Source organism: Camarhynchus parvulus, chromosome 3 (genome assembly GCF_901933205.1).
Source record: "Camarhynchus parvulus chromosome 3, STF_HiC, whole genome shotgun sequence".
Taxonomy (NCBI): Eukaryota; Metazoa; Chordata; class Aves; order Passeriformes; family Thraupidae; genus Camarhynchus; species Camarhynchus parvulus.
In genome coordinates, this window is record NC_044573.1 from 44,233,822 (window position 1) to 44,246,812 (window position 12,991).

Sequence of the window (12,991 nt, forward strand, 5' to 3'; positions counted from 1 at the left end):
TTTTAGAAAAAATATGTTATTGCCTCTCAAACCCAAAATGACCAAAGGAGAAAAAGGCCACCTTCAAAAAATCCCTTCTTCTGGATTTGTGCCTCACCATAGATTCCAGTGATTCCTGAAAGGATGCAGGAACATGAAAACACAAGCAAACTATTTTTCCCCAAAAGATAAGCCACAAGATCCATAGTTCCCCCTTAATCTTAATAATCCCCCTCCTTTCTGCTCCTCACCCCTGCCCCTCAAATAATGAAAAGAGAAATTAAAAGCTTTGAACTTTGCCAGGAAGGATGCTTCAGACAGTGATGGTTTCTTGGTGAGAAGTGTCATTTCCAGACTTTGGCACAGCTGTGTTCCAGACTAAGACATGAGCTCTGCAGCTGCAGAACTGAGGTTTTTATAAAAGGAAAAGCTTTGCTGTCTAAATTTTATTATAGCACTGTATCCCTGTATAAATCCTTGCATACAGGCTATATATGGAGTACAAAACATGTACCTGATGACAGACATGTAATTAACACTTATACTGTACTTTATGGGTTCAGGATAAACTGTAATTGAAGAAAATGCAGTATATTATTGAACTCCAGGGTGATCATGACAAGCATATAAGTATGATCTTAGACATAATTACTCTCACTTAAAGTCTGCTAATCTGCAATAAAATATTTTAAATTCTGTGCAGAATTGGGTCTACTAATTTTATTCTTTCCAAGTCACATTTGGTACCTAAACTGGCATAGATTTTACATTGACTCAATTTCATTGTCCACAGGGTGTTGATTTTTGACATGTGATAGGAGATGCCATCTTGCTGGTTTTACAGTATTTGGAATAACATGTTTGCAAGATTGATATTTGGCTGAAAAGTCTGACATGCTGCAAGAAAGAGCAGCACCAAGAAGAAAGGATAGTATCTGCCCCATTTAATTCCTATTGGCATTATCTTATTCTGTGCTCCCAAGAAGAAAAAATAGTGTGGTAGTATATTCTGCTATAAAAAAGAAAGAAACACCTGGGAGTTCCCCTCATGTTACTGAATAGTAAATGTTCACAATACTTGTTACTATTATAAATAGCAAACACTGTTTGTTTCACATAGATTATTACTTTGAGTGTGTGCACACAAAATTACCTATGAATCTTCTTCTAATGTTTAATTTAGATTATTAAAATTTATGAAATGAAAGTGCTAAAATCCTCATAATGGTGTAAATTTATGTTCAGTTCAGAGTCCTGCTGTGATACCTCAGAAGCGCTGTCACGCTGGTGCTGCTGTACTGCCTCTGCAGCACACAAAGAAACCTGGCTTTTTTTGTGAAAATTGCTAAGGGCATATTATAGATCTTCACAGTGCTGCTGCCTTGATAATCTAGGCTTGCAGGAGCAAGAAGCCCTTGCTGCGCAAAGGGAAAATGCACTAAGTAAAGTATCTGTTGTAGTGACAATTACAAACAGCACGGACATGGGCAGATTTCAAGTGATATTTTAAGTAGAACATAGCAAGAACAGGATCACAAAAAGTCTACAGTAAGTAGCTTAAGGTTGTATTAAGTGGGAGAACTGGACCAAAAATTTGAAAGGCTGCTTCTCGATTGGCTGAAAAAGAAGTAGACATAGTACATGCATGTCATGCAAGACAACTAGATGGCTAACAAAACATAAACTGGAGCTGGAAGGGAATGCCAGTTTTCTTGTGAAAACTTTTTGTTAAGCTTCAGATGTTGTGTCAGAACCTTTAAATTCATAAACCAGTACAGGATTGTTTTGGCAGAAGTAGAAACTTTTGTTCTGCATTTTTTCTATTGAAAGCACAGTTATCATGATAAAAATAGTCAGAAAACATTGTGGAAAGTTGTGGAAAACAGTGGGTATGACGAGATGTAATATAGATTAAAAATGATCGAGTAACAGTGCGGAACACAAAGTGAATTGCCATGGGGTTGACTGACATCTTGAACCTTTGGACTGCCAGTCCTGAACTAGGGAGCCCTGTTCTTCCTCACCCACACAAAATATGCGGTTCTACTGAATTCCACTGGTAAATATCAGCCATGGAGATTGTTTATTCTTTTGCTTTTCCCACAAGTTCATCTAAGAAATAATTCTATGAATTTTACATTACTTCCTGTAATGATAGAAACTATCATGTTTTTCCATTTTTAACTATTATTTTCCATTGTTTTAACCAATCAGTCGCTTTCAATTATTCAGTGCGTTTAACCATAACTGCTGATTAAAACCTCACATCAGGTAAAATGCTGGAACTATATTTAATATGTATTTTGCACATGTGTATGTATAATATTCTGTGTACTGCATATACAATTATTTGTCCTTGATGAGTAATTTAACAAGAAGCTTCCATCTACATTAGACCTTTATCACCCTGTTCAGAAAGTTTCTGGAAGAATCTTTACTACTTTTTAACTTTACTTCCTAAGCAGATTATCTAATGTGGCCAGATATGGTGCATGTGTCTCTGTTACTGCATAATATCATTTGAACTAAGTGGAAAATTCCAGCAATTTCACAGAAGGTTAATAGTATCATACATGCTCCTAGCCATTTCATTAGAATGGATGCATGGGTAAAGAAGATACCAGATAACACTCTTTGGTGTCTGAACAACTGCAGCATACATTTCACTCATATTAGACACCAACAAAACTGTGTGTTAGAGAAATATTACTACCCTAGCATGGAAAAGCTTCAGATGGATTTTCGTCTTCATAAACACCAAGGAGTCTAATTATGAGCTCCAAATCTATAAGAAATCAGGTAAGATCAGTTCCACAGTTTTTGGAATGACCTCCATGATGTCATAATGTGCTGAAAACTACAAAATGTTTCAGGCACTGATGTTATAGTGAACTATTTATATATTTTTCTCTTTCCTTTCTCTATAATGTCATTGCTTTACGTGAAGCAAACAAAAAAGGCATCTAATCTGATACTCATCTTCAAAGCCTTATGGAAAGTACCCTGGATGTTCTATGATCCAGACCTTTGACGAGGTGAACTGAAATTTACAACCGTATGAATACATTGACAAACAGTTGTGCTGGAACTGACTTGTGTGCTGAGCAGGAGAAAGAGATAGGATAGTATGACAAAATACATTTGTTCGGGGCTATTTCATGAAACCTATATTTTTTAAACTTATCCAAATTCAGGACTTCTCTTCATAATTAGGGTCTATTTCAATAAATATCTCTCAGTCTAAATAATTTGGAGAAGAGATACTTAAGAGTTTTGAGTGAAATATGAATGAACAACATCAAAAAATGTCTTTATCATTCTTAAAAAATATATTTTCAGTCAGTATTAATCTTGAGAGGTAAAAGTCACTTGAAGTCAGTAGTAACTGAAACCAGGATATTACAGAGGAAAAGCTTAAGCTGTCATAACTCTGGAGTTCATCTTCAGAACCTCTATATTAAACATTCGTACATTACTTGCTCTAGAGGTCTTATGGGTCATGACGGCTCTTGCAGTTTCCAATCTGTCAGATGAACAGGTTTTCCACTGCTGGAAGTAATGATAAAATCTCACACTGCTGCACTTTTCCATGATGTCCTTGAACAGCATAAAGTTACAGATTATGGGTAAAACTTCTCTAGAAGCACTTTTCACGTATTTTGCTATGCTAGCCACACAGTCTGTTTAGCAAAATGTGATTTCATTATGTTTGCCAGTTTTGATCCTTGAGAAGCCTTCTGCAGTTACGCATCCTGCACCCATTTCACTATGTCAATGATCCAGTGCTAATTTTACTCTTTCCTGAGGTGCTCTGCTGTCCTCCCCTCATGGCCATTGCATTAACAGGGGCTCTCTGCCATACGCTTGTTTCAGAGCGCTGCTGCTGTTAGCGCTCTGGTGGCTCTCTGGCTTGCCAGACTTCTTTCTGGAGGCCAAGCATCCTCCCTGATTGACATAGGTGTCCTTACGATCTGCACGAATGCTCATGAAAGATGAGCTATTTATTCCCTGTCAACCCTTGCCTCCACCCTATGGAAAACGCATGGTAGCTATCCTTCAAGGAAATGGTATTTTAAAGCCTTACATTCTCCCCGGGTTAAGCTCACTCACACGATGGTTCAAGCACAACACCCGCTGAAGCCATGTTATACCTTCCATCTCTTCTCCCCGCCAGTACAGTCGGCTGCCAAAATAACTGGCTCGGAGCCGTTTAGTTCTCCCTCTCCCGCGGCATCTCTCAATGCAGCACATCACGCCTAACTCCTGCGGGACAGCCGTGCCCAGGCAGGCGCGGTGCCGGCCGGCGCCCGCTAGCTCCCGGAGGAGCGGGGGCAGCCCGAGGCTCGGGCCGTGGAGGTGACGGCGGGTTGGGCAGCGGCCCCGGGCAAGCCCCGAGCCGGGCGCAGCCGCCTCTCCGCGGAGCACCGGCAAGGGGCGCTGGGCGGCGCCTTTGGAGTGCGGAGGGAGCGGGCTGCGGATCACCTGCAGCGGCGGGGGGGGGCCGGAGCTCCGCCTCCCCTCCTCCCCCGGTTAATCGCATCCCCCTCCCCGCGGCAGGCACAGGCAGCCGGGCAGCGCTGCCAACCTGCTGCAGGCGCACGGGCACCCGCACCCCGCTCGCAGCCAGGGCCGGGCTGGGGCCGCCGGCTCCGCCGCCCTCGCACTTGCCCCAGCCCGGTGCGGCGCGGCCGTGAGCCTCCTGCCGCCGCCGGCGCGGGGAGCGACCGCCGCCCGCCCGGGCACCAGGAGCAGCGCCCGGCAGAAGGAGAGACAGGGGCAACCATGGCCGAGGGGGGCGAGGGCGAGGACGAGATCCAGTTCCTGCGAACTGTAAGCGCCGCGCTTGCCTCCCTCACCTCCGCGCCGTGGCGGGGCGCCGGGCGGGCCGGGGCTGTGGGGGCGACGCCTGGACCGGCCGGGGTGGGAGCCGGGCGGGGGCAGCTCGGAGCGGGCTCCGGAGCCCCGGCCCCGTCTCTCTCCACCTGGCAGCGTGTGGCTCCGTGGCCGGGCGGGGGAGCGATAGCCGGCTGGCCGCGCCGCGAGGAGCGGGAGGGGCGGGCGGCCGTGCTCGGCCCGGGCGGGGGCAACCCGGGCAGGGTGAGGGCCGGGCGGGCGGGGGCGAGCGGCGCCTCCCCAGCGCACCTCTCCGCGCTGCCTTCCCGGCCGCGGTGTGTGCGCCTGCTGCAGAGACTAACCGAGCAGCCGTCCCCAGCGCGAAAACTGCAATCACGCTCCCTTGGCAAAAATAGGCTTGGGGAAAAAACCCCACCTCTCTCACCCTGTCCCCTCCCCACGGAGGTTCCCACTAACTTGCAGGCGTTCTCCTCGCTGGGCACGGACTAATACGGCTTTTTCTGGCGTGCGCATCCTTTCGTTACTTCGGTCCAGAGCATGTTAAGGCGCTAGAGCGCTTCTTCCTTCCGTTTAATTAATGCATCGGGACTGCTGCATCTAATGCTTATCTGGATTATGTTTCTTCAAGCAATGCTTTTATTTATCTTCTCGGCCATGTCCCAAGTGCCGTTTATATGCACAATGCTAGCAAGTTTACAGATAGGCATCTGCATCTAGAATGGTGGTGTATACCAACCGTGCCACAGTTTGAGGAAAAATTGCTGAGACATTTGTTAAGTAGAGCTGGAAACACAGAGACTGTAGGATAAAGCTTAACTTACCTTTTATTTAGTACAGTCTGATTTAGAAAACGTTCACGTTCAGTGGCTTGTAAAAAAATACATCTAAATGGGGGTGGAAAGAAAGCAATATAGTGTATGTGAAACATGTTCATGTGCTGTTTGCGGCATTGAGAATCCTGGTTCTCAGTTGTCTTCCATTTCTATCAGAAACCGCACAACAGTAGATGTACACCTTAGTATTAATTTTTTTATTTGTTCGAGGATTCCTAGAAAATCTGCTTTTACAGAAAATACAGCTGTTACGCAACATTGTCATGAAGATAGGCAACTTTTTTTTCCTGTCAGCGTTATGTGACTTGTAGTGTTGCCTGACACCTGAAGACAAAACAGAAAAATATTTCTGTGAAAGAAAATTTGTCATCTCAATTTATGGGTGTTTTTTTTATTAGTACTTTTCACTGGTAAAGATTTTTGGAAGACTTGTACCATGGCAGCCTTACTGCAGGCATGAATGTTAAGCTTAGTTCGTGTTATCTGAATGCTTAATAGGGAAGGAGAAACACTGAGCATGCTAATACAGCTCAGCACATCTACAGTGATGTTAAACTCCAGCACCTGACAGCAGCAGCATGTTATGTAAAACAGCTCTCCTGATAATGTGTGTCAGGCTTGATACAGATATGGCAAACCCAGTCTTAGATAATACTTGAAAATGTTTAGAATGTTGCACCAGTGGTAAAATGACCTTGAATATGGTAAACTGAGGCTTTGGGGAGGCATGTTGTGTAGTTTAATCAAAAAGGCCTGAGAAACCTGTATACTCTGTAGCGATATGTAAGCAGTGATTTTTATTCTTCTCTTCCTTCCACTTTGTCCAAGTTATGAGCATTACTTGGAAAACTCAGTGCTTTTAGACTTTTTTTTCATGTAGTCTTCCACTTCTATTGTTAGAAGGCTTGGATTAGTGGTCTCTAAAGCTTTTAGATATATGCAACTTTCTTTTGCATGCTGTTGGTAGAAAGCACTGGAAATCTTAAATTACCCTGGTAATTACTGCAGCTTTTTATTTATTTATTTTTAAAATACTAATTAGGGACAGATGGATTCATAAATGTTTTGTAGATAAATGAGAACTTCTCAAAGAACACTGTATGCAAGCAAAAAGCATTCTGTGCTTTCAATACTTTGAGGATGACATCTGTAGGCCTACTACATGTAAACAGTGCTCTTCATATTTTCTTCTTTTGGTAGGACCTGATAAACTTCCTAAAATCTTTAGAGTCTACCCTGGAATGTAAACACTGTATTTTTTTTAATGTTTAAAATTGCACATGAGGTTTTACTCAATTAAAAATTCCCTTTATTTGCATGAAGCTACTAGACTGAATTTGTATTTTTGCCACATGATTATTGGAAATTTCGATTTTTCCCTCATCTTCACACTTTCCTATATGTCTAATGATTCCTCGTCTTTACCTTTTTGTTGTTTTTTTTTTTTTCCCTGGTTTGGTTTTGTTTTGGTAAAGTGGCATTAAGCCTTACCTCCTGCAAATTCTGCTGCTAGGATATATTTCTGTTTCTTTTGGGAATAATTTGCGTTTGATACATCACTTCTGAGACGTGAACACAACCTATTAGTGCCCTGTATTTCTGGAAGCATCAGAGCTTACATTGTTTGGAACAACTTTGGACAGACTGGAGCTCAGCTCTCTGCTGTTCAGTTCTCCTCAAGGAGCTCTTCTGTAGTCCTGTGACTTACTTGCTTTTCTGGAAATGGGGATCTCCCTCATTAGTTTACCAAATGCTCCAGGTGGAGATGACCTTGTATTATGTGTGGCCTTTTTTAGGCTTGGACATGCATTCTCCTGACCTCTCCCACAGAATAAACACATACTGTGCAGGAGAAGTGAAGGGCAACAAGTATCCTGCTGTGTGTTTATTAGTTGTGTGTCCAGGCAGGACCTCTTCCCTGTAGGGGAATTTGTTTTTTATTTTATAATACTAGAAAGATCAAGGGTATATGTAACTTAGATTTCACTGTTTGGTCTTTACAGTCAAAAATCTAAAACATTCATAATTAAGATGGAAATCACCTGGTTTTTATTTGTTTGTTTTTATTTTTATTAGGATGCGTAATTTGACGAGAGTGAAAATAATTCCAAGTTCCAAGAGAAAACAGAAGATATTTTCCCCTAAATGCATAGGCTCCTTCCTTAATATACACATGCAAAGACTGTTTTTTGGGACACAGAACCCCCATAAGGGAAGGCCTTTGCAAGAAATTGGGTAGCAAGCTAGTGAGAGGATTAAAACCAATTGCAAGATTTCAAAAAAATATTGCCTATATTTTTCCCTTTTATTTTTTAAAGGTGTCCTGACTTTCAGGAGCAAGCTGTACCTAAAAGTGATAGGAAATGTGTAATTTAGCTGTTTGATCTTGTGATGTTCCTGATGCCAGTTTGGTTTTCTAGAGTTGTGGAGTTTCTTAAATTAGAGGCAGGTCTGCTTTTAGCTGTTTATGGTAGGAGACACCAACAGGACATGCTGAAGTAGGGCTGACAGGGTTATGTTTTTTTTCACTGTCTTCTGAGACAGTGATGACTACCATGCCTGTCAGGAATCGGAGGCGTAATCAGTGTGAGCAGCACATGTTCCCCAGGACCGATGGAGTCATCATCTCTTTCCATCTCTTTTTTTTTTTTTTTTTTTTTTGTAAGGTTTGAATGCTAACATTCTATGTTGTACTCTCTTCTAATGCCTTTTTCAAATTTTTTTAATTAGCTTGCAATAAAACAGAACCTCTTGCTTGTGTGAATGTATTCTGTGCTGCTTTATTTTCTACATGGATTTAATAGTTCTGAGTGTTACTGCCAGTGGAAAGTGTGTGTTTTGCAACACTGGAAGAGTAGTCTGAAACGAATTTAAACATTACTTAGGATTCCTGTTTGACCTGCAAAAGATTTTTGTTCACTCATTGCTGGGTTTTAGGATGAAGTTTATGGCAGAGAAGTTTGAAATGAAGAATGCTGTGTTCACATTTCAAGGACAGCAGTTCTGTGATTTCAGAGTCTCTTCTGTTCCAGATATTCCTCATTAGGGCAGCATTTAAACAATATGTGCCACTTTAATCTGACTAAAAGTTGTATGCTTACATGCCATCCTACAGGAAGATTCTGTGGAATTAGAGGACATGAAAAGAACGAGAAGAAACAAGATCTGAAGATTATTTTAAGATACGTAACTCAACAGTAGAAGAATTATGCAAGTCTCTCAGTGAAACAGAAAAGAAAAGAAAAGTGTTTTTTTTTTTTTAATCCCTCACTGCTTTTCATGTGATGCTTATCTTTTAAAGGGGTTTATCAAAATATGTGAGATTCTGGTAGCTGCAGTCATCAAACATACAATTGTCAGAATGCACAAAAAGAGGCAATCTTGGCTATTAGAAGCAATTTTAGAATTAAAATATGCCAAAACCCACTTTGAAAATCCTTTGTTTATTTTAAAAAGTGTTTCTTGTGCTTGTCGGTGTGTGACTTTTGAAGATACACCAGGGACTGGCACAAGAGACCACTGTTTAACAGCTCATGTGAGGGATGGCGTGGCTGAGATTGCAGCATTTGTACCTTCCTCTCTAAGGCACTGCACTGCAGTACAGATACTGAATATGATCTCAAATTCTATTTTGGAATTGAGCTGGACAGCTTGTTTGTAGTGAAGGGGTTTTAGCTAGAACATGCAGTCCATTTCTTTTTTGGAGATTACATGTGAACCTTTCAGGTATAATTTTTTTTATTCCAAAATTGGTTGCCAAACATTTTATGCCACCTTTAAGATGATATTAGTGGATGAAATCACTTGTCTAGTGCATGTACTGTCTTGTCCCATGTTCTGCATCTGGAAGTTGTCTGTATTTGGTGTGTGAGAAGGCAGCTGGGGAAACTCTGTAGCTAATAGTTGATCCACCAGGGAAGTTTCTTGATAGCCCTGTGAGTTGGCTGACTGATATTCTGAGAGACGGAGCTGCATTTCCTGTCAGAGTCTGAAGATGTTTTGATGCATCCTGCATTTTGGAATTGTGAAGACCTGAGGAAAATCCATCATAGGAACTTAAAATGTGGACAGACTGTAAAGAGAGAATACCACTTATTTCTGACCCAAGATTTAGGATGGGCATGAGAGCTATGTCTGACTTGTACTTCTCTATTTATGTGCTATCTTATTACAGGAATATTTTAAAAGTGGATTTTCCTCTTACATGCTGTGTGCAAAGTGCACAGATGATTCTAATTCAAGAAAATAAGCCAATCTTTCTTTAGCAGGTATATGGATTTATTGAAGTATTTCTCTGAATCAAGGTAGAAAATTGGAAGCTGTGTGGAGAAGTACTGACCTCAGGAAGTATGTGAATTAAACTAAAAAGACAGAAATCTTTTTCTTCTGATTTTTGATTCATGTTGAAAATTTGCATTAGTTTTGGTAGTGTTTTCTGAATGACACCTATGCTTTTGCTTAAATGTCCTGATCTGACTAAAATGAAGCTTTGTGTGGATGTCAGAAAGAAAATCAAGAAGTGCGTATATTCCTATACTTCCTAATAAAACTTCAGTGACGTAAATTTCTTTCATTTGGTAATAATACATCCGTAACTGAACTGTAAAATGACCACATTTTACCAGGGTGATTGAAATAATTTGAACTTCTTACTGTGCTTGTTTGACACAGTTATACTCTGGAATTTGTCCCCGTAGCAAAGTTAGGATTGCCTGGCATTATTTTCTGTCTCCAATTTGTATTCTGCTAAAGACCTGTACTATGTTTTGCAGGTGTATGGCACTTATGCCATGTGTGGCTGTGTTGTCTGTACCACTCTGGCAATGGAGGACCTCTGAGTCTGCCTGGTGCATCTCAGTGACTGAGGAAAGGCATAAAGGAACTAGTTTTGATAACAGTTTAAGCCTTTTTATAGTTAACCACAGCAATATGGAACTTACTGCAATATCCTGTGACTATCAGAGGCAAAGCTGTGGTGTTTCTTTGTTCTCTTTGTAAGAAATAGAGTAGCTTAAGGGCACTGCCTGCACCATCACGAGGGGTCACCCCAGTTTCCCAACAAAGACTAGCAAGAGCTCCCATGTGTTTTACTGCAGTGTAGTTTTATACTGTAGTCCCTTGTTATTAACTGTGAAATTCATTAACTAATTATGTATTCAGCTATTAAAGAACTTTTTATTTTTCTTTTTTTTTTAACCTAATAACAATGGTGCACCTTGTGAGGTGAAGGGTTTAAACTCTTCAAATGTGTAGCTGCTTCTTGAGCCCAGTGATGTTACTCAGCTACTATAGGTTGGAACAAATGTTTTTGAGGCATGTAATTAGTAGAAGCTTTTCATAGTTTCTCAGCATTGCTAAATAAAAACAAACTGGTGTCTAAAGGCCTTCTGTTAGTAAAGGGAAAGATATGATAGGTAAGGTGTCATAACATGAACTTATGCGTTAACTTATGTGACAGCTGCAATTCCTCTGTAAATGTAGTGCTCAAATGGTCATATTTAAAGTAATATTGATGTGTTTATAAGAGCATCCACACTAACAACTGCATAAAATTTTAAATAAAAAGATGATGTCATTCCTTCAGTGTTGTGGCATACTTTAATGTTTATCATAGTCAGGAATGACTTCCTTACAATTGTCACGTGCTTGGAAAAAAGTATATTAGGTGTCCTAGTAATTCAGACTTCCCAGAGGGACTTTGGCAAAAATCTACAAGGTATCACTCTGTAAGATGCATGGGTCACTTAATTTTTAATGTGGATGACATTTTGGTTCAGGACAACTCTTTTTGTCACTGAGATGGAGTGACAAGATCATTGTGTTTTGCGAGACAGCTTCCCAGAGGATTTAAGTAATAATGCTGCATCACAACAGACCTGTGTTTCCTAGTTGTGTTTTACTTGACTGTGGGAAATAATATCTGAAGGATATTAGCTGGCATAACCAAATGTCAATCACTGGCATGTCTTATCTCTCAACCTCTCTGAAAACCTCTCTGGAATTCTGATGTGAAAACTGGGTGCACTGAATTTGAAGTATATCTCTGCTTAAATCCTCATTTCAAAGGAATGATGAAAGGAAGCAACACAAAATTTGCATTGGCTGTCTGTGAGTTTTCCTGGAGGTTGCCAGAATGTGGAGTTGTATTAATGGAATCAAGCCAGAAATGGCTGTCTCTTACAGCTATATTCCTTCCTTTTAAACCAGGCAAAGCTGGAAAAAACAAGTACCTGGGATTTGTGTAGAATGTGTTCTTTGGCTTCAGAAAAAGGAAAATGAGAAAGAGGAATATATCTTCCTTTGCTGAACATGCCAGATAATTTCCTGTGGTGTATGAACATCTTCATTCCTGTGATGGGCAAGCAGAATTCCTTGTATATAAATTTAGGTGGAGGAATGAATGGAATTTGTAGAGTATTCAGAGTAAGCCTAGGCAATTGGATAGATCTGCAGTAAGATTCAGTAAATTTCTGTATCATAGGATCTATTCACTGGTAACTGATCCTCATTGTATATCAGGCATGTAGCCATGCTGATAAACATTTGAAGATCACCTACTGTGTGTTTATTCCTAGTTGTGAAACTAGGAAATAATTTAGTTAGACCTAACATGCTAAGCACAAGCCAGATTGTTAAACCTCTCTCTGCAGACACACGGTCTTCATCCTTAGGCTGCCTTTGTGAAAGCATTTGGTTCCAATGGGGACAGAAGCAACCTCAATACCTGTACAGATAGATAAGAATCCCTAGCCCTGCAACAGTCACCAGAATTCTGCGTGCTCCTAACACTGACACTCATGTTTTAGCAAATCCCCAATCTTGCAACTTCATATTTTTGTCTGTTTACTGCCCATTTATGAAGTGGATTTTGCAGTGCTAATGAATAGATAGTTATGTGTGTTTATAGTCTTTATGGCAAGTACCAGGGAGCTAGAATGTGTATTCCCTTTTCCATGCAAGTGGAAAGTAAAAAAATTCACAGTATGTGATGCAGGGAAATACTCATTAAGTTCTCTCCATCCCCATTTCTTTCTTTCTTCTGGTGTTACAGACAATTTAATAGCTCTTCATTGCTTAAGAGTTGGATTAATTTTCTCTTAAAAGCTTGTATTAAATAAATGTGGTTTTTTTTTTTTTTTTGTTCTGTACCCCAGCTAACACAGAAAACAAAGATTTATCCCGGGCCATGCCAAGTCTGCTGGGATTTGACTTTGTGCCACACCAGCTCCACCAGGCTCTGCTGGGCTCAGCTGCCTATGTCAGTGGTGTGCCTAGTTTATGGTAGTCTTGGGTCCTTCAGAAAAGCTTGTGAGCAAAAGAAAAAA

At 40.9% G+C, this 12,991-nt stretch overlaps 1 protein-coding gene across 1 annotated transcript in view; it reads left to right on the top strand.

The window, feature by feature from the left end:
- Window positions 1–4,669: 4,669 nt before the first annotated feature.
- The window catches only part of RYR2 (ryanodine receptor 2), a 380,434-nt gene continuing 372,112 nt past the window's right edge, over window positions 4,670–12,991 (top strand). Inside the window, exon 1 of the mRNA XM_030944688.1 lies at window positions 4,670–4,809. Coding sequence (XP_030800548.1) covers window positions 4,762–4,809 — 48 coding nt within the window. The 5' untranslated portion in view covers window positions 4,670–4,761. The remainder of the gene's footprint in view (window positions 4,810–12,991) is intronic.